This window comes from Ciconia boyciana, chromosome 3, assembly GCF_034638445.1.
Source record: "Ciconia boyciana chromosome 3, ASM3463844v1, whole genome shotgun sequence".
NCBI lineage: Eukaryota > Metazoa > Chordata > Aves > Ciconiiformes > Ciconiidae > Ciconia > Ciconia boyciana.
The window spans coordinates 65271210-65298267 of NC_132936.1; the positions used below are offsets into that span (position 1 = coordinate 65271210).

Here is a 27058-nt window from a genome sequence, read left to right on the forward strand (position 1 = left end):
ATGGGTCAACTGTGTGGACGATGCATGCAGCTGCTGCGGGACTTCGTGGCCTTTGTTCAGAGGATGTCCTCCGACTTGGTGCATAGCATCAAGGAATGCTTAACTCTGATAAGCAAATGCTCCTGCTTAAAACAAAACAGTTCTAAAACCAGACAGCTGTACAAGCCCATCCTGCAGCCTCATGAGAGGGTGACAGCACAGGAGTTTCTCCAGCATATTGAAACAGGTAAGAGGGTTTGGGTTTTTTTTTCTAAATGGTTGGGAAAGAACAAGGAGATTCATTTTGTGAGTTGAAAACAGACTGCTGGTCGAACTGCTGTGGCATGGCAGGAAGCAGCTTGGTGATGTAGGAAAGGCCAGAGCTTCAAAGCATTTTCTTTGTGTGCGGGACACCAAGGGCTCAAGTGCATAACAGTTGGATCTAGGTAGAAATGGTCAGTCACTTTCTTGCTCTGCCACCACCACTGTTAATACATAACCCATGTAAATATGTCTCATAAAAGCAAGTCCTTCTAGTAATTGAAGTTAAGTTTTTGAAGTCAATCACTGAGGTCACAAACGTGGAAACGGGCTGTCCCGACACTGGATGCTACATGAGTGCCGAGCTGTGAGCCGGCACATCACAGTGTGGTCCCGGCTGAGTTGTGCACATCCATGCTGCTGGCTGGAGAACACCTGGACTTGCGCTGGAGGTGTCTGCCCTATATGTGGGGACGGTCAAAGCCACCCTGGGACAAGCGCCGCTGGGCTCCCAGGACTTCCTCAGATTCCAAGTAAATGGTCTGCCCAGGTGTTTTTGTGCAAACGTTTTAGACACAAGGCTCGAACACAATCATAGGATTCTGCTTGAACCGAACTAGATCAATAACTCTTCATGTGTCTCCTCTGCTTTACAGGCTACCTCCCTAATTCCCCTGTTTATCTACTTGTGATGTCTTCTCTGTCCTGTCCTAGGTTACAACAATAGGAAAATAGGAATAACAACAGGAAAATAGAATATATCAATAGGAAAAGGTTTTTTTAATTTCACTCCTGCTTCACAGAATATCATCTTGGATGACTGTGTTTTGTCAGCTGTCCAACCTAAAATCATTCCTTGTCTCAAGCTTGGGCAGGGGCCATTGCTTGTTGGGTTTTGCTTTGTGTCGCAGCTAATTTGGTATATTGCTTTAACAACCTTGGGCTAAAGCTACTACACAAAAATGCATAGGCTTCTGCTTTCATTTGTGTGAAGAGTGTGGAATACAAACTACTACTTCTTTACATGCCTTTTTGGGGTCATAAAACCATCTTGTGAGGGGGACCAAGAGCGACACTTTTCCTTGGTGTGGCACAGTTAACGCTGTTTGAAATGATCTGTCATGGAACAAACTTTGGAATAATTGCTGTGACGCTGGTTGTTGGGAACATGCGTGATTTAGCCTCAGCTAGTATTAGCTGGTGTGATTACCCTATGAATGTGGGGGGTCCTGTGCTGCTGATACAGTTCACTAATTGTTGCACATTAAGCACTAGGTAAATCCTGAAGTCCATGTGCAGAATAGGACTAAACTTTACAGCTTGGTGTGCAGTGGGGATCTTCCAGGTCTGAACTTTTTTTCCCAAAGGCTAGCATGCTCCTGACTGTGTAAGAGACTGTCTTGGCAGTATCCCAGCTCAGCTGATGGATCAGGTGCAAGGAAGGGGAGGTCTGGAAAAAATGGTGAGGCCAGAATGGCCCTTTGCAGCACCCAGTGGTGCTTCCTGAAAAGAATAAGTATGTTTTATTGAGAAATCCTTTCCTCTCTGAGCTGGATCTTCAAAAGGCTGGTCTGTCTTGGATCCTCAGAAGCTGGGGTACAGCAGCAGGGAGCCTAGAGCTTCTGTGACAGTAGTGTACAGATGGCAATGTGTGTTCTCAGGGAGGTCCCAATGTCCGCGACAGGAGATACACAGCACTCAGGAGCAAGAACCAAGGTTAGTTCTCTGAGTGGCCGAATCTCGCTGCCAAGACAGATGGAGGCAGGGAAGACTCACAAAGGGAACCAAGACACATCCCTCTTACTTTAGTGCTCGCCTGTCTATTTTATTCCAAGATGGAACAAGCCCATCCTCAGTTCTGGACAAATTATAATAAGCAGGAAGCCAACGTTTGGACAGTTTGGGTGCAAGGAGAGACTTCATGGCTGATCATCAAACTCAGCTGTTAGCTAGGGCAGCAAATGCTTGATATTATAAGCAGGTGAAGATTTTGAGTGGCTTCTGCTGTATCATTCTCCCAAAACAAAAACGCACAGATACGTGGGAGATTCAGATAGTCAGTGTGTAAGGAACAGATTTAAACCACATGAAGAGATTTTTGGTTTTTCTCTAAAACCTTGCACATGATGGCTAGTCCTTCCCTTTGTGTGTATTGTTAATTATTAAGCAAAATTGATCTTTATATGAAGCAGTTCTTTTGTGAAGCCCACTTACCTAATCCTGAAGGTAGGAGTTTGCTACTCTTGCTATGTCAGCAGCTTCTAATGGCTTGAGATATTGGCTGAGTTTTGCACTGAGGCATAAAAGCTCACACCCCTCACATCTCTTTATCCCATGGGAGGTAAAGTAGCTAGATCTTGCTCATAGAGGTATTTCAATCTTTAATGCACTGCTTTAATCTATTGTCTGAAAATATATCTTAAAATTGTGTGCTCCACCAGTCAATTTATACTACCTTACCTCACCAGTCAATTTATACTACATTACCTTTTCAACAGTTTATACTACTGAACATTGGTTCAATGGCCCTTTTTTTTCCTTTCTGCTGCTCTATTCCACACATTATAAGTACATTATACAGTGACTTACAGAAGTCATGCATGACTGCTATTGCGTGATGGCTATTGCTGAACATCTGGTTTATTCACAGGGGAACTATCATACTCAAGAACAGGTAGACTTATGCTAGAAATTTGAGCCTGAGGCAAGCCCGTTTGCAATCCTTATTGCTATTCCCCAAAATCCTTTATTGTAATACCCAGGACAGGAAACACAGTGAACTTAAAATGTAGTAAATTAGAAATATGTACTCTTTCTGTAGCTGATCACTAAGAATACTGTGTTCAGTAGATATATTTTTAAAAAGATCTTCTGTGATTCAGGAAAAGATAAAGATTTTTATGGAGAACAAGAACACCTGCATTTATATTGGATAGCATAAAAGTGTCTAAAGGTTACAATTTATCTTGCTTCCAATCACTAGCTTTGTGAGCTTTACAAGAGGCATTGCCAAAGACGGGTTATTCCAGATTTATGTATTGCTTCTGCTCATGGAAACATGAATGAGGATAGCTGGGCTTTATGGAGTTGTTGCAGTACAAAAATCCTTATGTGTTTGGTTGGCTGTAAATTTTAATTTCTTTTTGTAAACTAACCCTTTTCAGGTGTAATTGAGTCTGTGCTGTCATTGTACATCTTTAGGTTTTGAAATGTCACCACTTGGAAAGGACCCTCTGGAAGCCTTGAGGACCTTAGCCTTTTCAGAAAACCCAGGTTTACAGCAGTCTGCTGCCCTCTATTACTTGCATATGAGTGAGCACAGTAAGTTATCTCAGTGCATTAGAAAGTTTTCACATAATTATAAAAAAAAGTATTATTTTCAACCATGAAACTCCCTTTGATTCATTAATCAAAGTTCTTTTTTTTTCTTTCATGCTGTGTTGTTTGCTAAGGAAAATGGAAATGTTGTCATTGCCATGTGGGCAGAATCACTCTGGGTTTTGCTATGAGGAGATATCTCTCATTATTATAAAAGACTGTCATTTATGTAATTGTAATACTTCTGTAAAACTCAGCAGAACCCAAAGTAGTTAGAGTCAGTGTATACTGAATCTCCCGAGAGCAACACAGTCAAAATATGGTGGAAGGAAATGGACATAGTGATCGTTTAAGGGTTTATGTTACATAATTTTTGGAAGAGGATAAAGCTCTAGAGGCCAGATCATAGTGGAAATTTATGAAGGAAACATTCTTCTTTGTCCCAGCTATTCCATGGGAGCACTTGGCTCCTGAGGTTATTTGTAAATGGTTAGAAGTCAGCCTAGATACACCAAATAAAATTCCAGCAAGAGTTTGGGTCTTACAAAAAGGTAGAAATACCAGCAACAAGCAGGCTGTGATATATTTGTTTGTTTGTTTTAAATTTATTTCAAGGAGAATATTCTGGCACGCAGCTTGATAGCTTTGTCCCATGTATTTTTTGATGGATAAGAAGTGCAGGTAGCCACAACTTGAGGACCTGCTATGAGGCGGAATGACTTGTTTGGTAGTGAGGCATATTACTTCCCTTCCCATGATGTTTTTGAAGTACTTGATTATTTAAAACCTTTTCAGGAAACTTGCCCTGTTTTGCTAGTAGCAATGGAATTTAAATGAAGGGGAATACCACTCAGCCTATGTATGGTAGCACCTGAGGCTTAAGACCAACAAGAGAAAAATGTGACTGCGGTGAACGCTGGGACTCCTGAATATTTCCTCTCATTGCTACAGTGAACGTCCCCCTGCCTGTGGAGCATCTGGAACCCTTCTACGCCTTACTACGGTCTGCTGACCTGGAGGTGCAGCAGATGTCTTCCTTGTCCCTTGTCAACTTCTTGCTGGAAGGAAATAGTGAGTAATTAACAACACATCTGTCTTCAGGTGAAAAAGCGTCTCTTCAGCCAGACTCACACAGAAGGAAGGCACATCTATACACCCAGGTCTACACAAATCCAGATTCCTTTTTTGGTGTTCCTGATAGGGCAGGTGTGAGTCTGTTTCCATCTGCAAGCCACATAGATTCTGGTGGCACCAGGATATATCAGATCCCTCCAGCTAGATTATATCATGTGGCAAGAGATCTTGGATCTGTGTGCAAAGGCTGATAATTATTCCCAGACTGGTGTGGGAACAGCCATACTATTCTCATTCTAGGATCAAGACCCCACCACTTACCCTTTCAAGCAACAGGTACAGCTCTTAGAAACAAACTCTGCCTATGAGACAGTGCTCATTTTCTTGTTATGTATTAACTGGACCTTGGTCTTAAATTGCTTGCAAATTAAAAAAAAAAATGTTTAATATAATTTACTTTCTTCTGTAGCTAATAGGGCAAATGAATTGAGATAGGATCTGGGAGCTGCAGATGAAAAACTTCCCAATAAAGTTTATGTTGATAGACAGGGCTTGAACACCCCGCACCTCGTCAATGTAGTCCTTGTTGCATCTGCTACTGTGCTCCCTGGCACCTGGGCCACAACAGGTATTCCATCATGCTATCCCGTAACAGCAGAAGACAGGGTCAGTCTTCAATGAAGATATCTTTTGTCTTTCTTTTTTTAAGGATCTTGCTGCAAATAATATCGTGTCACTATTTACAAGTAAAAACCACTATTTAAAGGGTAGCCTTCAGAAGAAAAAGGTGGGGTGGGGGTGCTGAGGAAATTGTGAACCTGTTGGAAAGCTGCAGTTGCACTTTCCAAAATTAACCTTGTGTTTGAAAACAGAATTGCTAGCAGAAATATTTGGGACCTTCTGAACTGGAACCTCTGAACATCTCTTACACTCTTTCATGAGTCTGAAGAGAAATCAAGCAAACCAAGCTAGGGACTGTGAGTGCCCTTCAGGCTGTTTCCGTCTTAGGTCTATTTTGCATATATATATATATAGACACCCAAAGCAGTCAGAGGAAGATACATTCTTTTCACAAAGGGACTAATCGTTTACTTTTCTGTTTGTCCATTTTTTCTTGAATTTATGAATAGTTGACAAAGAATTAGTTGTCCAAATGGGTTTACTTGAGCCAATTCTGGATCTGCTTGAGTCAGAGGATCCCACTGTCCAGTGCAATTCCTGTGCCTGCACCATGACTTTGGCTGTTTCAGGTGAGTGTGCTGTTCTTTCCCTTTATCCTCTGCAGTGAATTCATTCAACTCTTACCTCATATTTCAAGGTGAAACAACCTATTTGTAATTGGTTTAAGAGTCATAAGATGTAGCAGCAAATTTTGGTATTCCCACATCATAAATTCAGCCTCTTGAGATTCCAGTTAAGAACTTTTTCTCAGTGTTTCTGACCTTCATTCTCTTATGATTACAAACCTTTTTCTGATTTCCAACCTAAATATATTCATGACCAGCTTATCTTAATTAGTGTCTACACTGGCTTTTGCTTCAGTAGTTCTGCCTCTCTGATGTCTATGCTGATGAGGCTCCTTCATTTTACTAGACTGAAAAAGCCAGGCTCATTTAAGACTTCTCTTGTAAGCGAGGCTCTCCATTCATCTTCATAGCCCTTCTGGGTGTAAATGATATGTTCCAGAAATGGAACGTAGCAATTGCATCTGCTGTTTTGTGCTACTACGGACCTTAGGCATTGTTACAGTCCCAAGATGTACATAAATGCTGCAGGAGTTCCATTTTGAATTCATCTCTTCTGAAAGAGAAGTCACCAGAAATGTGCAGTATTTCAGCTGGGGTCTCACCTGTTCTTTTATTGTGGCATCCAGGGAAATATGTTTTGTGGTATCTCATGATAACACTTGCTTTTTTTTGTGATTGCATCATGGTGATGTTGTCATCCTGCAGCGGACTTAATCACTTAGTGTTTCTCATCCTCTGCTGCTATTTCCAGCAGACACAAATTAATTAAGGGTCTGCAACAAATGTTTCCAAGTGCACGTCCCTGCATTTTGTACTGGAAGGTTTCATTCTGTTGCTTCAGTCTTCTAACTTGTCTGTTATTTGTAAAATGTTCCAGTCCTCCACTGCATTGACAGTGCTGCGCTCACACCTTTGTATTAACATTCTGGTTCAAAACCAACTGCAGACCAGTCCTTGTGGAATTTCACTTGTAGCTTCCTTCCAGATGGTCATTCCCATTCAGCAAAACTTGCTGCCAGCTTGCTTTTAGTCAGTTCCTTATCCATCATGTACTACTTGCATTCATCACCAACTTCTCTTGCTTAACTATGCGTATTTCATATCATGATATAGATATTTTCCTGGCATCCAGATAGATAAGCTCAACCGTGGTTACAAAAAGAAAGGTTATCAGGTTAGTCTGACTTATTCTACCTTTTGCAGACTGTGTAATTCTACTGTACAAATTGTGTAAAGGCCTGTATAAAAGCCATGAATAACATTTATTTCCCTTCCTGTAGTGTTTATTCCACCAGCTTCCCTCTCCAGCTTGGGAAGTTGCAATCAGATCTCCCAGAAGGCTGAGAGAAGCATGGTGAAAGTGTTACTTTCTCATTTAAGTATTTATGTTGCAAAGAGGGAGTGGATAAGCAGGATCCAACTACATGAAAGTGCTGATTTGCATTTTATCCCCCCTTTTTTTTTTATTTGCAGGTTTTGAAACACTTTTCTCTTTGAAACTTATTTTTAAGCATTGCATATTATTACGGTCAGGTTAAGAACTCTGTATACCACATTACTTTGTGTGGAATGCAAATTGTCTCATTTAAATGTCTAAATTAGGCATGGCATCACTAAAATTTTGGGTATCTGTCTGGCACTAGAAGGACTTTCTTTATGTATGGTCAGTGTAGTTATGCCCCTGAAGATCTACAGAGAGATACTCCTTTACCTGTTTTAAGCAGCCCACAGACAAAGTAACTTCTTTGGGGATCCTAAGGATGTTCCTTAGTCCTGAAGGCACTCTGGCCCTTCTAGATGTCTCTGTCTTTAACCCAGAGTATAGTAACCCTCAGCCACTTCAGATCCAATCCACCTTTGTTCCCTGGTGAGGGTGTTCACCTAATCCTTTTGCACACTCCCTTAAGTGCCAGTGTACTTCTGAGCACAAGTAGTTCAAATTCAGCACTCAAGGAGCTTTCAAACTAGATAGGAAGGCATCTGCTGAACATAGAGGTAGGCAGTCCTGCAAGTGCATAGGCTGGGTTGCTGCCTGGGATTTGATCAGCGTTGAGGGTCTCTGTCCCAGTTTAACTAGGATTTAGATGGACTGGATCCATTTATTTCTTTTTCAGACTATATTTAGCTACCACAGCAATGAGACTAAAGCAAAAGGCAATTCCCTAGAGCTTAATTTTCTCAGAGACTCTGATATCTTAAAGAGTCTGCTTGAGAAAAGTATTCTGTTCAGTCATGTCCTTCAAGTAAGCCATTCATGCTTCAGAGTGGTTTAAAAAAGATAAATATGGAAGCACAACCAAATTAGGAAGATCCTTAGATAGCTTTAAGGTGACTAAAATTCTAAATCCAAGAACGGTAAGGCGTCTTAATTCTGCTGCAATGAGCATGCGAGACTGTGTACAGAGCGAAGCTGTTTAGCAATGCGAGTGCAAGTTATACGTAAGCTGAGTTGTCTGGTACTTACCTGCTGCAATAGGTAACCCAAAATAAAAACAGCAAACAAATCCATTCAGATGAAAAGGATTGGAAGGTCACTTTGTTCCAGCACCAGCATTTGTCCACACAGCAAAAGGACACACGCGCATTTGCAGTTATCTGCAGCTTTTCAATCTGTGAGTGAAAGTAATCAGTTCTGGGATAAGAACTCTTCTCAGAGTACATAGGAACAGAACTAAATGTTCACAGCAAGGGTTTAGGGAGGCCTGAGCATCTACATTAAGCTAAACAAGGAGGATGCATTGAGTGTAGAGCACATTCAAAGTTGTACCAACAGGAGAATTTTCAAGCACACAAATGGCAGTGAGTGGAAAGAAAGAATTTATAAATGCAGGTTTCAAGGTGAGTTATTCAAACCCAGCTTCAGTAGGTGTTATTGATTTCCCCACTTTAGAGTAGCATCTGAATACATGGTTCCCTTCTAAAAGCACTCTAAGGGGCATCAGTGGTTGCAGTGGCATAAGCAGAAGGACTGCATTCCTTAGATAAACAGGGGGTCCAGGAGAGAAACATAATCTAGCCTGCCGCATCGATAGTACAGTTCCATGTCTTGGTGAGATAGATATCTCCATCCATTCAGTCATAAGCTGACAAAACAGATAGTGTTCCACCACATTATCTGACCAATACTAGAATGAGAATGGAGAGAAGGATAAGAGAAAATGACATATGTAAAAATAAATCCAACAAACCCACAATAATGGGTACTTACAAGGACTGCAGAGAAGAACTTGTCAGCCAGTGAATGAGCCAAGGAAAAAGAAAAAAAAATAATTTATTTTGGTCACAGAGGTTTTCATTGTGTGGGTACCTGTTGTGGTCTCTCCACTCTCCCATGATGAGAGCGGGTGCTCCAGTCCTTCCCAGGCAGGAGTGGGGTGCCTGGGTCTCCACGTGCCACCTCCCTCCGAAGCAGGCTGTAAGAGCTCATCCTGCCACTGTAGGCGTCCAGTGTTGACCACCACCTCTGAGCCCTCAGGCAGAAAACTTGTTTGAGCTGTCATGGATGTGAATACTTTCCAAATCAAGCCAGTTGTGTTTCTTTAAGGAAGAAAAACCTTTGAAGCACCCAATAGCTCATATTCTGTCATGGCCAGTGCTTCCTTCAGAAGATTTCAGACTGGAAACACACCCCTGAGAAGCTTTCTCACAAGAGGATATAGGATTCCCCTTCCCTTCCCTACAAGGGAAAGTGGAAGAAAGAATTTGCCCAGGTTTTGTGCAAATGTTTGTAATCCCTTCTCCCAAATGTGAGGTTCTCTTCCACATTCACAAACATTCATGGAGTGTATTTTGTGTGAAAGAATGAAGGAAGCAGCAATATCTGAATTATCAATCTTTTTACTTCTCTTCTTTACTCAACTAATTAGCGTTTACATTACACCAGACAGGTTTCCATCAGTTGGAGCCATAAAAAAAAGTATTGGAAGTATTTAAAAGACGTTTGGATGAGGTGCTTATAGACATGGTATAGTCGTGGTCTTGGTAATGTTAGGTTTATGGTTGGACTCGATGATCTTAAAGGTCTTTTCCAACCTATACGATTCTGTGATTCTGTGATTTTATCATATGTAGTATACTTATATACACAGTATATAAATATTTTATATAGTATTTTATAGTATATAGTTAATTTTATAGCATTATTTAATTATTATAGGGGTGTTTTTCCCCAGTTTTTCATCCAAGAGTCTCAAGGGACTCTGCAGATCTTTTTTGAATTCTCCTTGTACTCCAGGATGTTGAATACAGCTGCACAACTTAATACACTGCCACGCAAGGAAGCATCGCTACTTCAGAGAAGAAGCATCTTTTCAAATTCTAGTGGTTAAGGCAAATTCTGTCTTTAGAAACCTCTGCGTTGTTTGTAGCTGTCAAAGGAGTGACACAGGCACATTCAAAGAGAGAAATTGGCCCTGAATATACCCTGCTAAATTAATTCAGTCTTACCTGCAGTTAATGATGTAGTTTTTGGTTGGCACACTGTGAATAGCTTGATCAGACATACCAGGGGTACAAGGTATGACACCTTGCTAACCTGTTTAAGGGGAAATTACGGTCCTTTTATTTTAATCATCCCAGTCACAAAACAAAAGCATTGAACCAGCTGTGATCTATGGTTAATCCACAAGTCATGAGTTAGTTTCTTTCCCATTGAGCTCTTGGAATTTTTAACAGGTTCCTTTGAGCATGCGGAGAAATTTTGGTACATACCAAAGAATCAGAGAAGCCAATGCCAAAGAAATCTAGTCCTGCTAATTGTCCTGCTCCTGGCTCAGAGTAAGATGGCAATGTCTTCTTTCTTTCTTTCTTTCTCTGGTTCTTTTCTCCAGAGTCCAACCGAGAGGCTATTGGCGCTGCTCAAGGAGTTACACCCCTACTGTCTCTTGCCAATTCCTACGATCCTAGAGTCCAACAAAATGCAGTTGGTGCTATTCTCAACCTCACACAATCAGGTACTTTCTGACTAATGGTTTATCTAAAATTGCTGAAAGAAAATTTCACACTGATAGAAAAATAATTCAAAAGGGTTAAGGCAAAAATAAAAGCATATCTGAGCAACAAATTATTTTCTTTGCATATGGCATTCATGTTGATATCATAGGCTGATGATTTAAGTTTGGCCTCTCTTTAGCTAAACAGACCCTTTTTTGCCTGGTACTGAAATAGAAAGGCTTGATTTTCAACCCCAAGGGGCTAATGTACAAGCACTTAAATCATCAGTCAAATTAAAAAAAAAAAATTGTTAAAGAAATAACTTGGTCTAAAAAGTCAGCAGCACATTTGGTGGTACTCTGAAGCAATCTCAGAAGCTTATCCAACAAGGTCAAGCTCTAGGAACATTTGACTTGTATCCCTAACTTGATGTTGGAAGATGCAAAATATAACTATTATGGGCCAGACCTTAAAGGCCCCTGGGATATCGGCCAACGGCTTTAGCAAAAGCAGTATTTGGTCCTCTGCAATAATATGTGCACTACCATACATTAACTCTGAAACAAACCCGCAGTACATCTCACCTACCTAGACGATACCATTATCCCACACAGCTAAATGATACAGTCGTGAGTAATGTCCCTTGTCTCTATATGGTGGAAGGGAATGGTTGGCAAGAACTTCTACAGTTGGCTATTACACATCTGTTATTATTCAAAATTTTTAAAAGAATGTGTTTTTTTTAACACAGAAATCATGGTTAATATCGTACCTGAGGTTTTTCAGCTTCTCCAGCAATTCAGATTCTCTTAATAGTTGTTAGCATAAAACTAGCGAAGGCTTAATCGATCAGACAGCCTGCTAGTCATTTTGCTAAAATGTCTGCATACTGCTGTACTGCAAAAGCTCTAAAGTACGTCCTCTCCAGTCACACTGATTGGCATATATTTGGACAACTTCACCACTCTCTGGAATACAATGATTGTGCGTATCCCATTTGAATGGTGCCTCCAGATGAGAGAGAAGGAAGGGGAAAGACACACTAACAGCACTTTTTTTTTTTTAAACGGCAGAGAAAATCCAACAGGTCCTATGCAAGGAAGGAGCCCTACCAGTTCTTGCCTTGCTGCTGGAATCTCCTGACTCAGAAGTGCAGGTATGGCTCAAGCAGGTCAGATTTTTAAACAGTAACAGCGTGACTGTAAGGAGAGCACAAACCACAGTATGTGGAAATGAAAAGGTGGAGAGGAGGGAAGGTTTCTCTAGTGAGGTAGGGAAACATGTGAGAGCGTCTTGGTGAAACTCAGCTCAGTCGGATAATGTATATTCAAAACACTCAATTTGTCTAGCTCCACAGGAGAAAGTTTATGACGCAGAACTGCATCTGCCAACACACACTAACGCGTGCACGCAGTTGTTACGCGATTACCTGCTTGTGTCTTTCAGATCATCAGACAAGTTGCAGATAGGCCTCTTCCTCTGTTTTTTTTTTTGCATCCTAACTTTGATCTTCCACTCTAAGCAATTTTACTAAGTGTTCTGAGAAGGCATAACTTGCAAGGATTTTTTTCTTCTTATTGTAAATGTCTGGGAAATCTTCCTATTTTATGCCTACCACAGACACCTCTGTGTGATTCTGCACACTTAACAGAGAGCCGGTCTTGGTTCAAAAGTATGCTGATGAAAGACTATGAATCAGAGTTATAAACCTTAAGATCCGCTAGTTCATTCATTCAGTCCTCCGAGTAGTACAGGATTGTTTCCTCCATTGGTTTTGTTATCGCTATTCAGATTTCTTTTAAATGCCTGAAGGGATGGAACCTCTGGAATTGCTTTCTGCAAACTGTTTCAGCGTTATCAGCTTTCTCTGAGATTCATCTTAAAATTTCCTTCTCTGCAGTTCAACCTGTTTCTTCTAATTATACCTCCCCAGTAATACATACCCTTATATATATAGTCCTCCCTAGCGTTAATGTTTAAATCCTTTGAAAATGATCTCTTGGCATGCTAGCGCAATGACTACAGCCAGCTTGACTAAATCAATGTAAACATATAACACAGGAGAAGCAGATGACCTAACTTAGGCGCCAGCAGCAGTGTCGTCGCAGCGGCACAGCGCATTCCCAAATGCCCAGGGTCCTAATTGGTTTGCGCAACACGCGGTGCCACAGCATGACGGCTGTTGTAGCTACAGCAGATTGCATCGCTTTTCCTGGGGGAAGCCCACTTAGGCTGTTGTCACATCTACCCAATAAAACACCCTTAAGATGAAAAAGCACTTTATTTTCATCAGCTCTAAATCTGAGCATTTCTCCAACTTATTTTTGTTCTCTTCAACACGTCACCACTGCGACCTCCTCTCTCTCTCCTTGTTTCTTGGTTCTCTGCAGTATTACAGCTGTGCTGCCCTAAGCAACGTGGCAGCCAACGTTCAGCACCACAACGCCATGCTGAGACCTGGCAACGGCTTCCTGCTGCGGACACTCATCTCTCTCCTGTCCTCTTCTGTGGACAAGGTAAAGCTGTAGCTTTCTCTTTGTGTAAAGGCTTAGCATCAGAGTAGAGCTATAAACTTGGGCTTCCAGTTTCAGTCTTGCACAGTTCTGCTCATCTACTGTACAGGTGCCTATGCAGCATCTTTCCCATGAGAAAAGACACATATATTAGAAGATACGTAGGTTCTACAAGGTCAATGTATAGAGAAAGAGAAGGGAAATCGTTACAGTTGTTCCACAGGCCTGGGCACTCCTTTAGACTAGGATGGCCTGTGTTCTTTAAACTTCAAACTACGTGTGTGAAGTGCTCTGTCCAGGCTCTCAACTGTGTTTGATCATTGTGTCTGCGACAGCAAGTATCTGGAGCATCTATTATGCTACTTTTTTTTTTTCTTTTTGGCATCCATAACTTTGACTATATGGCTTCAAAGAATAACATCTCAAAAATTTTGCTTTGTTGGGAGCCACACCAAAGAAACTTCAATAAGCCACAGTTCAGGATTTAAAGGGTGGAACCTTAAATTCTGTGTAGGAGGGAGGTGAAAAAAAGGCAAAGCAAATGAGAGAAATTAACTTCTTTTATTTTCCTATAACTTATCTGACATTCCTACAATAAACCAACATCTGAACCCCACTGGCTCTTCCTCATCCACAACAGGATGACCGATACTAGAGGAGGTTGAAAAAAAAAATAATATCAAAACTTTGACAACAAAAAGTGTCCCAAAATTTGTGCACTGAAGATAATGTAATAGCTTGGTAGTGTTGTCACGTTTATTTTGTGTACAAGAGGCAGGAACATGCATTACTGAAACCACTCTTTTTTTTCCTTCTCTCTTTGGCACAAGCAGGTTTCAAGCCAGGCATGTGTTTGCCTAAGAAATCTGGCTACTAGTGGTAAGCAATATCTTGGAGATAAACGAACCACACTATTTCTTTTTCTTTCTCTCTCTGCCTTTCCGAGTGAGCGCAGTGGGTTGGGAACCTTTCATATTAAAAGCAAAGAGATAACTGTTCTACATTTTAATCGGATGTTGAGGGGAGAGGGAGGTGCAGTGCATAGACTAACTAAACCTGCCTCAGAGCTCCCAGGTAGCGAGGGGAAGTATCTGGACAAAGTGAGAGACAGCAGAGGTACCATGCGCAGAGCCTGTGCAACTTTTTAAGTTTTTCTCCCTTCCGTGTTTCCTAAGCATTAAACCTGATTAGGACATAATGTCTCCTGAAATTGCTGCTTGACTGGGGACCTGCCTTCTCCCAAGGCATGAATCTGTCTATCATTAATTATAATTTTTCTCCCAAGCATTTGTCATCCTCTTAAAAAATCCTATCCTATTAAATGCCCAAGATCCATTTCTACGGCGTACTTGGGAGATGAAAGCAGAGGACTGGGACGCTCAACGCTAGAGCCCATGGGTCCAGGGTAGAGTTGTTCTTCTAGAAAATGTAAAGGTGCTTAATTTTCAAGCAATCGCAATTACAGTGGAGCTGGGAGTGAAAGAACTGCTGCGCTGCTCCTTGGCGTGGCTGGAAACCCCTGGTCTGCTTGGCCTTTTAGGAGTGCTGCTCCATCTGCTGGCTGCTCTGGCATTGCCTTTAGTGCCCAAAAGCAGTCGGTGGAGTTGCAGGGACAAATGGGATATAAGGATTCAGCCAGGGTGGCTCACCTCTCCCCTGGCTAACCATAACTCTGCAAGATAGGTGGTGCTTGGGGAGGTCTGTCTTCCCGTCTGTGCAGCAGAAGCTGCCACCTTCCTGCCAGGCCTTATGCCAATGAAGGACTCGGAAAAGTCCCCTCATTTCTTCTCGCTGAGGTTCAGACACAAACAGAAGGGTGCCCGAACCTACATTCTGCTCTCAAGCCTGTATTAATCCTTTGGCAAAAGGAGCCAGAACAAATGAGGGTTTATTTTTATAACCAGACATCCAGCATTGTCCCATCCCACAGATGGGGAGGTGCCCTCTAATTTCATCACCGGGGCACAGTCAAACGTTTATGAGTCGGGGCCTGAATGCCTCCTCGCAGCGCTCTGAAGCTCCCTGACCTCGGTCATTTTCCCAAACCAGCAGACATCCAGGCCGAGATGGTTGCTGAGGACGTCCTGCCCAAGCTGCGCTCTCTCCTGGCATCCGGCAGTGAGGGCGTGCGTCGTGCCTCCATCGCTCTGCTCTGGATACTGTCCCAGCACCCACGCAACCAGGTAGGGGAGGTCATTTCCCGAGACCAGAGGGGAAAGAGTAGTTCTGGCCACCACCTGGGGGAACAGTCTGTTATGGCAAAACTGCATCCGAAATGCATTTAGAGAATGACTGATAAGCTCTGTGAGAGTTCCCAACCCTTCTCCCTCCCACACAAATTGACGAGGTTTTGTCTACTGCATCTGCGCTCTCACTGCCCAAGGAGCCTCTCTGCTGTGGTGAGTGGAATCCCAAGGATCCCGTAGTTAATCAGATTACCTGTGATGGGACCAAGGGTAGAGGGGGAGATGGGTGTCAGATTCCTTGGATGGGTGGATACTACCCTGCACTCCCTGCAGCTCCCTGTGGTCCCCTAGGTCCCCAGACCATAGGTCTCCAGGTGGGCATAACAAGGGGCAGGACACATGCGTAGCACCATGAGAGACTGCAACCATGGAGGCGGCTGAGGAAGTTATTCCTTGGCTACGGAGCTTCCCCACACATTGAAAAGCAAACTGATTTAGAGCGTGCACTTAAAATGCATCAGTGCAAAATAAAGTGCAAAAATACTTTACTTCCCTATACGGACAGTTATTCAGAAATACCTTTGCATAAATTTAACATCTTTTGAATTAGGATCAAGACAGCAAGGAGGGCTAATAAAATTTGAAATTCTATCTATCTTTAGCTAATTCACCAGGACTTTCCTGTGCCTCCTCATGTCCTTAGTTACAGGATGGTTCTTTTGCCCACGTTCAGGGTAAACACCACCCTTAACAGTGCAACACTATGCAAATACATGAAGAAGTCTGACTAGAAATAAACTACAGCAAATAAACAAAACAGACACTCCTGCTGTACTTTCATCCTCCACATAAAACCAGCAAGTAGCAACTGACAAATTATTATTATATTTAAGTATGCTTTTCCATTACAGTAATTAAAGGCATCCTTAGGAACATGGATATGAAAGGTTTTTGATAGGTGTCTTAAGCTAACAAGAACCTTTTAAGAAAGTCAGACTTTGGGTGGATAAAGCAAAAAAATGTGAGAACCTTTCCTGCCACATGGCTTTAAGCAGTAGTAACAGACGATCTGAGTAACCCCAGCTCGGCTTAGGTGCTTCTCATGGCTGAAATACACTCAGTCTGATTTGCACCAGGCTTCTGGGTACTGGAAGCCTGGTGCCTTACATCTGGGTTGCACATACGCAGCACAGGACGAACCAAATTGCACCTCTTCTAACTCCGGGACAGGATGGAAGAAATGGGTAAGCTCCGTGCCTGGGAAGCAGCAGCTAGAGCACAGAGCTTTTCAAAGGCACTGTGGCTACGGAGGTTTTGCGCTGGCTGCATTAGCACCAAACATCCTCATTGCTTGTCAAACTGCCTCGTGCAATGAAAACACAATTAGCTCTCAACAGGCTTACAACTGAAATACATTAAGTTAGTTGGAGGCTATTTTCACGGTAAAAACATCACCTAGCACGAGGCATTATGCTGGAACATTGTCCTCCCTCGTATTTGCTTTTCTTGCCCCCAAACACCATTTACGCTTTTTGTTCTCCCATAAAAGAGTGTCCGCAACTCCTTTCCTCCCTGATCCTGAAACATGTCTTTACCCGTGCTTCAGACCCCCAGCTACAAAGGGCACGGCGCAGCGGCACTGGGAACAGACAAACGCACCAGGAGCTCACACTTGTGACACCAGCGGGGACACAGCCCGTCCTTCGGGGGGGAAAAGGGTCAGCAGCAGGAGGCTGGAAAGCAAAGCATCACCCTCGAGTGTTTATTCTCCAGTGAGAAGTATCTACATCTCAAAATTTGTTTTAGTGAGCAAACACGGCTGTCCCTGGCTGCTGAATGTTGCTGCTTTGTGCGAGCGAGCCCTGGGCACTCTGAGAAGAGGCTGACCTCTCCTTACTCATATCCTGCCTCCCCACCTCCGTGCCTTTTCTGGCCTGTTTTTCAGATCTTTTCAAGGCTTCTTTCTCTAACCCAGGCTGAATTCTCCGTGAGTGAAAGAGGGACTTCTCCATGGGAACAGCTGTTGGAAAACAAACCACCGAACAAAGCTAACCTTTACAACCGAGTCAAGTGATGCTTGAATTATTACAAATACTACCCAGGATACAATAGGGCAGAATTCATCTGCCCTTTCGTTACCATGAAGCAAACCCCCGGGAATGCTTCACAGGAGCTCCTCTCCCTGCTTAAACCCCTTTTTTTGTGATCCCCTGGCCAGGCTGTTAACAGCGATTCCCAGCAAGCGCTGGAAAACTTCCCTCTTGCAGGGGCAATTTTATTCAGTTCTCCCAAGGACAGCCCAACCCTGAAAGACTAAAGAAAGAGTCAGGCTTTGTGAGAAAACAGCCTTTTAAATCACATTCCTTTGAGCAAAGACCTGGAAGCCAGGGTGGCAGGGGTCTGGCTACTCCAGATGATGCCACTAACTTTCCACTCCAGGTACAAAATAACTTTGCCGTCCCGTCTTGCTACCTGGTAAACAGGAGATAATATTTATCTTGTCAAAAATCCCTGGATAAGGGGTCCAAGTGCAGCATTGCAATTGTAAGCACAGTTGCTGCTGGAATGCTTTTCCTTGCTTTTTTTTTTTAATCTTGGGAGAAGTTAGATCAATATCCATCTGAACCACCCAATCCATTTTGACTCGGAGTTTTCTCGTGATTCTCTCGCGCTGTGCAGGATTGAGCCAGAAAATAAAATCTGGATCCCAGCCATATGCCAGCCAAAAAAAAAGTTCAGCAAAATTTAAAGTACTGTCACTTGCTAATGTAGGTCCTAAATAGACGGAAGCGCTTGGCAGGAAAGTCATTATATGTTAGAAAGTTCATTTATAGTCTGTAGACAATTTCCTCCTCTCAGGCTGTAGCAAATCAAATAAGGGTACTGTAGTTGATAGAATTACATAGATAAGTAGACACTTGGTCCAAAAGCACAGAAAACAGTCATCAATAGTAATTTAATTGGATTATTTAAAATTATATTATTTCTGCCTTGGAAGAGAAGGAAAAATAAAACTAGAGAAAATTTATAGCCATATCTGCATATAGGATTCTTTAAATGCCCTGAGTTTAGGCATAGAACTGCACTTTCCATCTATTTTAATGTTTTATTTTAGGTTTGCTGGTTGTGACAGTGCTTAACATGAACATAAGTGAAGATGTCAGCTGATATTAAAAGAAAATAAGATACACTTTTGCAATTGAACCTAAGTAAAAGAAAGATGCAAGTTAAACTAATTTTTAAAGACGTCTGCCTTTCAACGCTGCTTCAGCGATCCTGACATTTCACAGGTTTCAGAATTATGCGATTTTTCTCAACTGTATATAGGACTGATGATTTGTTTTATATTGAACACTCTTGCTGATGTGTCTCAATTTCTAAGTAGCACAAATAATACAGTTCATTATTAACAAACATAAGAACTGCATAAAGAACTCAAATTCTTAAGGGAAAGAGACGGAAAGAAAAAGCACTCCCAAGAGGAAATCTTTTGCTTTTAACTGTAGACCTAACCCAAAGCCTGCTGACATCAGGTTTCTGTTATAAACAGCAGTGTCCTCTTAATCCATACCGTTATTGGGGCAACTACCTGGGCAGTAATCCAAACTCAGAAGATCTGATTCAATTAATATTAGTGGTAACTGGAAGAAGACTACATTCAGGGAGAGAGGGACTCAGTAAAGTCCCTCTAAAACAGCCATTAGACAGCATTAGAGAAACGTACGTATAAACTCAGAAGATGCTGTTCAGAACATGTTACTAAAGCGGTGCCTGATCACAAACTGGTCTAAACAGACAGTCCATTATTGTAGGGGAGGTAAATTGCTGAGGTACTCAAGGACAGACTGCTGCTGCTACTTCACCGCGTAGTTTTGCCTTTCACACCTATCCTGACCACTTCTCCTTCCAGTCAGGATCACGTGTCCTTCCCCTGACTACCAACAACCTCTGGGAAGCATTTGATGGAAACAAAAATAAACTACCGGACCTTAAAGACTCCAGCTTTCCATAGCAAGTGCTCTGTAGATCAGTGCCAGTCAGTAGACCATATTTGGAGAGAAAAAGCACTGGACCCAGCTGCTACACCGTTGGTTTAAATGAGCTAAGTAATGCTTTTCTTTCAGAGTGAAGATCGATCTGTCTATAGTTTGCTGCAAAGTTGCACTGTGTTGTCCGTGCTGGATGTAACTGAGATACTGGTTTCTCTTCTCAGGACACTCTGGCGTGTGCCGAGCTGCTGCAGAGCCTGGGGATCCTACTGTCAGCGCATAAAACAGACCCTGTGATTGTTGGCCATGCTGCTTGTATCATCAAAAACCTGAGCCTTTCCAAAAACAGATGGGTAGGTGCCCAATATTTTTCACTGAACTATACCCTGGGAGGTTGCAGTTATGTTTATACCAAATCAGCATTACCCACAGAAAGATTTTTTTTTTTTTTAATGAAGCATACGCCAAGGCTATTCTACACAAAATTGTGTGTATGAATAAAAGGACCCGATGTGCCATAATGAAAGGGGTTTTTTTTAAATTTTTCCAATACAATACAAAAAATGCTAATGAAAATAAGTAACGTCTAATTTTTCCTATGAGTGATGTGGTTACCCGATTTGAATGACTGCATCATAGGTATAAAATGTACTTCTAGCAAAGACATTTCATACTAAGTAAAGGAACCATCTAGGAAAATCTGAGGTTTGTTATAAACTAGCCAAATGGAAAACTATTTCCAATAATTTTTTTCACTTATACTAACTAAGATAAGAATTATATGAATTTCTGATAGTTGTGAAATCAGTTTTTGCAGGGAAATACATTCCATCAAACTCAATGCCCACATTAAGAGTAAACATCCTTTCTCTTAAGAAAAAACATCCTTTCAAAGTTCACTTTAAAAAAATTTGTATATTTTTCACTTAAATTTTGTGACTCTATTCTGTTATAAGCAGGGAGCTGGTTCACCTTCATAAAGCTTTATAATGCGCCTTGCAATGCATTTAGCTCGCACTGCACAGGGGAATCCACAGACATGAGTGGGAGTGCCAGGTTTCCAGGGTCAGTTCTAAGGAAACATCCCTAAAACGCATAAGAGTCCTTGGCACAAGAGGAAAAAAAAGTGTTGTTCTTATGCCAGCAGAACACAAACAGAGTGTGGGAGCTTGAATGGCAGCAGCCTTGAATCCTGCTTCAACCTCTAAGCAGCAAGTTAAAAAACTGCAACATAAAATGAGTCCACAAAAAAAAGATACTCCCTTTTGTGGAAGACACCTGAGCTCCCTTACAGCGGTGTGAGCAGCTTCCATTATTAGGACCTCCCAGAGAGCTGATGACTTTGTGATTCAACTTCACTAGTAACCGGCCACCTCCAGGTGACTCATTCAGGACTCATTATTTGGTCTCATGTGCTTTTAATCCAGGTCAGCACAGGCTAAGTCTCCTATCTGCTTTCAACTCAGTCTCTAAAATATATATCCCAGTCCAGACACATGCTGCCCAACACCACTTTTGGCATAGCAGATTCAGCCTAAAAGATAAGGGATACACAGAAATGTTTAATTCATAACATTTCTCTCCAGAAACAGAACTTACCTTTGCTAGTGAGAGGCCATCTCCTATTTCTGCAGATCGGAGCATTTCAACACCAAAAAGTTTTCAAAGCCCTGGAGGCAAATAAAAGAAACTGATAAACTTCCACATTTCCCAGTGCTTTTCGGCTTATTCACCTCTGCAGCAAGACTTGAGCAAATGACAGCTTAATACTAACGTACAGCCTGGTACAGCAGCAATAGGTCAGGAAATTCTTTGAGTTCAGAGTGATCTGTGATCATGAGAACATCCCACAGACACAGCAAGCCCTTGGAAATGTCTAAAATCAGGCCATCTCTGAACAATCCAAGGTGTTTTTCACCTGGTTGTGGTAGATCTGGGAGGAGACATTTCCATTACTGATGTTTTAGCCCTCAGTATTGCTAAGAGTTATTCAGTACTTCTGACATCCTTGGACACCACTAAAACATAATAGAAGTGCTAAACATTAATCTTTCTTGTTGCAGAGAATCATCGAGAGCCCATGTGTTGAAGGTCTCCTCCAGACCATGCATTCTACTGACATTCAAGATGACTCTCTTCATTATGTGATATCTTGCCTTGCTGAGCTGGCAAAGCAAGGTAGGGAAGTAACCCCACCATAAATGGCTTAGTCTGAGAAGTGTACATATCCTTTATTAATCCTAATGGGAGATGAAGCACGGGTGGGCATACAGCCCAGGTCTTTCCCTTTAAATTCACTGGGAGTTTTGCCATAAGCTTCAAGAAGAGCAAGATCTGACTCACTGGCAGGAGATGTGGGCTCCATAGGTTGCACTTTTTTTCTGTTGAACTGCTTAAAATTTTTTACTCAAAATTCTTTGTGCTGAACTTTACTGCTGTACATGGCCTGTCTACTTTTATTTGTAACGTCGCCCAGTTTCTCCAGCTGAATTCATTTCACGACAGCAGAAACTAATATAAGAGGAGGAAAAGGCTAAAATACAAAGTGGCTTTTTCTCCTTAAGTTTATTGCACATAGATTTTATAAGAGATCCCAAATTACCACCCGCGGAAGGTACAGTACTCCTTGTGGCACAGAGGATCAATGTAAATCTTCCCAGCCCGTCCCAGCACTAGATATTGCCTGTCAAACATTTCATCTCCTGCATCTCTTGTAACCACCACGCAACTGGCAACATGTCACATTTAATTTTGCAAGAGGTGCCCAGCAGCTGCTGGACAGACTGAGCCCACTAGGCAAGAGTGGATCTCGTACATAAAATGATTCATTCTTTCAGAACACAAAACCAACTAAATAAAAATCTATCATCCTTTCTCTGAATCAAATCCATGACCCTACCTGACCGAGAGCATAGCCTCAGGCCGTGACCCTTTTTTACAATCTAAACATGCTTATTGCACAAATTCAGCACTTATTTTGCTTCTCCAGCTGTGTAAAGGATTTCCTATTTAGGCAGTATGTTTTCTGGCAGACCTCTCACCTTCATTTCTTCACACTGGAGTTTCTGTTTACAGACTACTCTCTTATCTTCCTGTCTTCCAGAAGGAGCCACGTTACGCATGGTCCGATGGATGGATGAACCCTTGACAAAATGCTTGGTGAGACTGGCTGGCCAACTGGAACATACTGAGGCATCCTTTCAAGCTGCCTCCATCATCCAGCACATGATAGGTCATGGTAACTGTCACACAGCATTAACTGTGCTTTCAAAGATATTTATGGCTGGCTGGGGTGAAATGAGCCTTTTCCCAAAGGAGTTAACTGTCAGGCACCGAACAACCTTTAACATTCCTATAGCATCCTCCATCTGGTCTCTACAAATTTATTTGCATAGAAGTGCCTACAGTCACCCTTGAAGTACACATAAAGCAGTGCTTGAGTGCATGAGAAAGCCCAAGGGATGAAAATGGATGATAGATAAAGATCCAGTTCAGGTGCTTGTTGCCTTCTTCAAGTACTACCATTCTACAGGGTAGTCTAGAGCCAATTCTGAGGTCCTTAAAAACAACTTAAGTAGGAAAGTGGGATAGCATAAAACACTCCTTACCAAGGGAAAGATGAAAACATGTTTCAGACAAGAGGCATTGTTGCATCTTTCTGTTTGACCCTCCTTCTCACAGTATATACATGATGGCATTCCCCACGGATAGGAGCCGAGGTTGGCAAAGACAACTACAAGGGTATGGTTGTGTTCCAAAATTTTAGATCAACTCTGCTCCCTGACCAGCAAGAGGAAAACATCTTACTGAACCAAACACTGCCATTGTAATTCTAGACTAGATAGCAGGAGCAGTGAAATAAAGTGGCTTTTAAGAATGTAACCTGTATTATTTTTTTTTAGTTTTAGTGAGAGAGAATGAAAAGAGCATTATTTTTACCTGCAGAAAACAACTTTATGCCTAATATACTTGTCCCATGCAGCTGAGAGCCTTTGACTTGCAAGAAAAATGTTCAGATGATTCTTGCCACATTCTCTAGAAAAGCATGGTTAGATTTTAATCCTTAGGTGCGAGAGAAACTGAAGTCTGTAATGAGTCTCTAATAAGGGAAAACACAAACCTGCTTCAATCCTGCCATCGAGGATTTGCAACAGAGCAGACTCTCAAGTAGTGAATGGAGTCCAACAGCATCATCGCTTCATGGATGGGTTAGCATGACAGGCTGATCAGCCCGTAAATCGGCATGAACCTCGCACAAGGACCAGCTTCCTAACACAGCAGCCCACTCAGCAGTTTATTTACCTGAAGTATCAGTGATACTGTTAGAGGCTGTAGTACATGGAAGTCCTTCACCATTCTTTGCAGTAACATTGCTTGTAGCTGAAGTTAGATGAGTCATTGACCATCTTAAATACTGTTACAAAATCAAAGTGTTTTAAAGGCTCCTATTGATCTCCAGTGGTTCTCCCATTTATGCAGAAAAAATGATGCTTTTGTTGAAGCGTCACATCGGAGAGATTCAGGTCTACCTCAAGAATTTTCTTACCCACCGAGAGATCCGCTTTCAGCAGCTGGGCATCTCTACATTCTGCAGACTGCGAGCAGGTACGTCCTTCCTGCTGGGCCGAGCCCCGGGGCGCTGCCAGACCCTGCCTGCTCTGATCAGCGGCAAACGGGCACTGCTTCATAACACAAATGACACAAAAAACACAAAAGAGCTGGGCAACTTTCTCTAGGGACTAGCTCTGCTCACTTAAGCAAACAGAATAATCTCAAGGGTAGCTGTTACCACACCTGTTTAAGGTAACTAAGAGTATCTTATGATAAAGGCAAGGGTTTGTTTGTTTGTTTGCTTTAAAACTAAAGGCTTTCTGATCAGCAGGGAAATGGGACTTCAGGTACAGATGTTTTTATCCAATATAAGAATGTTTGGCACTAGACACAACCTAAAAACTTTAAAAATATGAATTTATTTTGATAAAGCAAGCAAACAAGCAAATTGCATGAATAGCTGGTATTAAAGCTGGGAAGTCTCACATCTTTTCCATACTTTAAATTCTGTTTCTTGATTTATTTTTTTTTTCCATTTTTGGTTGGTTTTTTTGGCTTTAGGTAGAAGTCGAGTACAGATAAGGGTTATAACATGGTAATAAATGTATACAGCGTGTATCTTCATAGATGTAGAGCCAGAGCCAAGACCCTGCTATGTCTTGATATGCACCTGTTGCATAAGGCTGAATTTGGCAACTGAGCGTTAGACATCTGGATCAGGAGCATTTAGCAGCGAACAATCTTGAATGGTCGTAGGGATGAAAACCGAATTTGTATCTGCTTTGTGTGATAGAAGAATATTGTTCTGCCTTCTCTATACTTCACACTGTAATAAGAGCCATCAACTGTCTCTAACCTGAAATATAAGCTTTCTAAGCATCTGCATTAAAATACAGGAAAACACAGCAGGTTACCCAACACTTGTTTTTCCTCTTCAGATCCAGAATTTTCATCAGCATTCAGAAAAAGCCAAATGGCCAAACTCCTTGAGCAAGTCCGTCAAGAAACAGAAGAAACTCAAGAGCTCCTTAGGGCAGCTATTTGCCACGAAGACAGTTAATATTTAAGCTGGATGGCTTAGGAAAACTTACCAGATCCAAAAGCCTGAACATTCAGAGAAGACAACTTTTTTCATTGGTTCCTGTAGTTAGTTTTCCTGCTACTTGCAGTTTCATCATACAAAAGAGATGTTCCGATAACAAGAATCGGAGCAGGTCAAAAGACAATCCCTTGAACACTTTGGCTGGCTGCTTAAGCGTGCTTGAGGACTATGGCTACTTTCCTTCCAACGGTTTGGAAGACACCTGTTATACTTGGGTAATCTTCCATGGTTTGTTTTTGGTTTCCTCACCACCCCTCCAAAAAACCAGCGCTGCATTCATGAGGTTTTATTCACATAACAGGCTGATTTTACTGAAGAGGTATCTCTCAAGTATGCAGGTTACCCTGCATTCATCTTTGTTTCTGTTCCACGTACGTCCCTTATTTCAGAGCACACTGCAGGGACTTGACTTTAGAAAATAATTGAATTAACACATAGTATAAAGGCACCAAACTACTAACAGGTTCCTACAGGAAGTAACTGCTGAGGGACAACTCAGAAATTGCAAGAAATTTGTAAGAAACAATAATAGGGCAAGCCTTAAGGCTGATCCTTGCCTACACTGTAGGCACTACTTTCCAGCAGAAGAGCAAAGGCACATTGAGGCAGGTAAATGTTACATAGAGCATGTTCAGAATATAGCAGCTACCATGAAAGATTTGGGTGAGATGCGCTTGAATACAGAAATCTGTGTTCCGCAAATGGTAAATTATTTCCAAAGGTACTCGCGCAACAGGGAAAAAGTGAACATATTTGGCAAAATTAGGAATTGATCTTGTGTTTTGATACTGATATTTAAAAGGAGTCAAATAACAAAAAAAGTATTTATATGTTTAAATTCAACTAATTTTCTTACATGTACACAGGATACTGAACAACCTCCCCTTCCCTCTCCTCCAGAGGGAAAGAGTGTCTCACAGACCTTTTAGCCAATCAAAACAGTATTTTTCAGGAAAAAAAATGTAGCACAGAACCTTGAAATTATGGGGCACTAGGTTTTTAATGTAGGTTTTAATTTGTAAGAGAATAGTAATCTAATAATAATCATCATCATCATCTATTAGTAATCCAATTCCACCTTTGATAGATACACTTGTTTTTAAATACAAGAATCCTCCTGGAGCTTCATGTTGAACTGGCTGGAATACTGAAGTTTTGGAACCACTCTTATGGCAAACATCTGCTCCCAGATAGCACAGTTTCTTATGAAAACATTTCAGAAGGGTTTCCTGTCTTTTGAGGTACTTCTGACCATGGTATAACTCTTACATGCACGTAGAGCTTTAGAGCTGCTACTGGCTACAAACATGGAATAAAAGTGAGATTAAAAATAATAATAATTAAAAAATTAATTCTGTCAACTAAGAGCTCAACATTACGTTTTACTGTGGCTCAAATCTCTAAGCTTAGTTTTGGTGCCTGGGGGAGGCATTTCTGTTAGTGATTCCTTTTAATAACAGCAAGCTCTCTCCAATAGTACTGTTTGTTTTTTTTTAAGAAAAGGCAACAAAAAACACACTGAAAAGCCTCTCTGCAGCGCAGTAAAAAGACCTGCTAAAGAACAGGGCAGACAGAGACTTCAGATACAGCAGTATGGCATTTTCAATAGTCACATGTGACAGGAATTTTCTTTTGAAATCTCATGTGAAAGACCCATGTGCTCAGCTATGGGCAGCTGGGCTTATTAAAACAGAGGACTACAAAGAGCTGAATGACACAGCGAGGAAGAAAATCAGAAAATCCCAAACTTCAGGCCACCTCCTTGGGTGATTTTAGATCATTTTCCAAAAAGAAAATCAGTGCAATATTAAGTAATGACATTAGAATCTGTCCTGTATCTGTATTCTTAGGTATTTAATTGCAAACATTATTTCAAGGTCTTAGCAAGAAAGAAAATAACGAAGCA

At 41.7% G+C, this 27058-nt stretch overlaps 1 protein-coding gene across 1 annotated transcript; it reads left to right on the forward strand.

Annotated features, from left to right (window-relative positions):
* Nucleotides 1-25110, forward strand: LOC140650071 (uncharacterized). Its single transcript, XM_072857949.1, has 14 exons — nucleotides 1-226; nucleotides 3442-3561; nucleotides 4510-4629; nucleotides 5763-5882; nucleotides 10709-10831; nucleotides 11885-11967; nucleotides 13202-13327; nucleotides 14158-14203; nucleotides 15374-15507; nucleotides 19724-19852; nucleotides 21563-21677; nucleotides 22603-22737; nucleotides 23979-24104; nucleotides 24989-25110. Exons 1-14 carry the CDS (start codon nucleotides 1-3, stop codon nucleotides 25108-25110), a joined length of 1725 nt encoding a protein of 574 aa, XP_072714050.1.
* Nucleotides 25111-27058: the final 1948 nt, after the last annotated feature.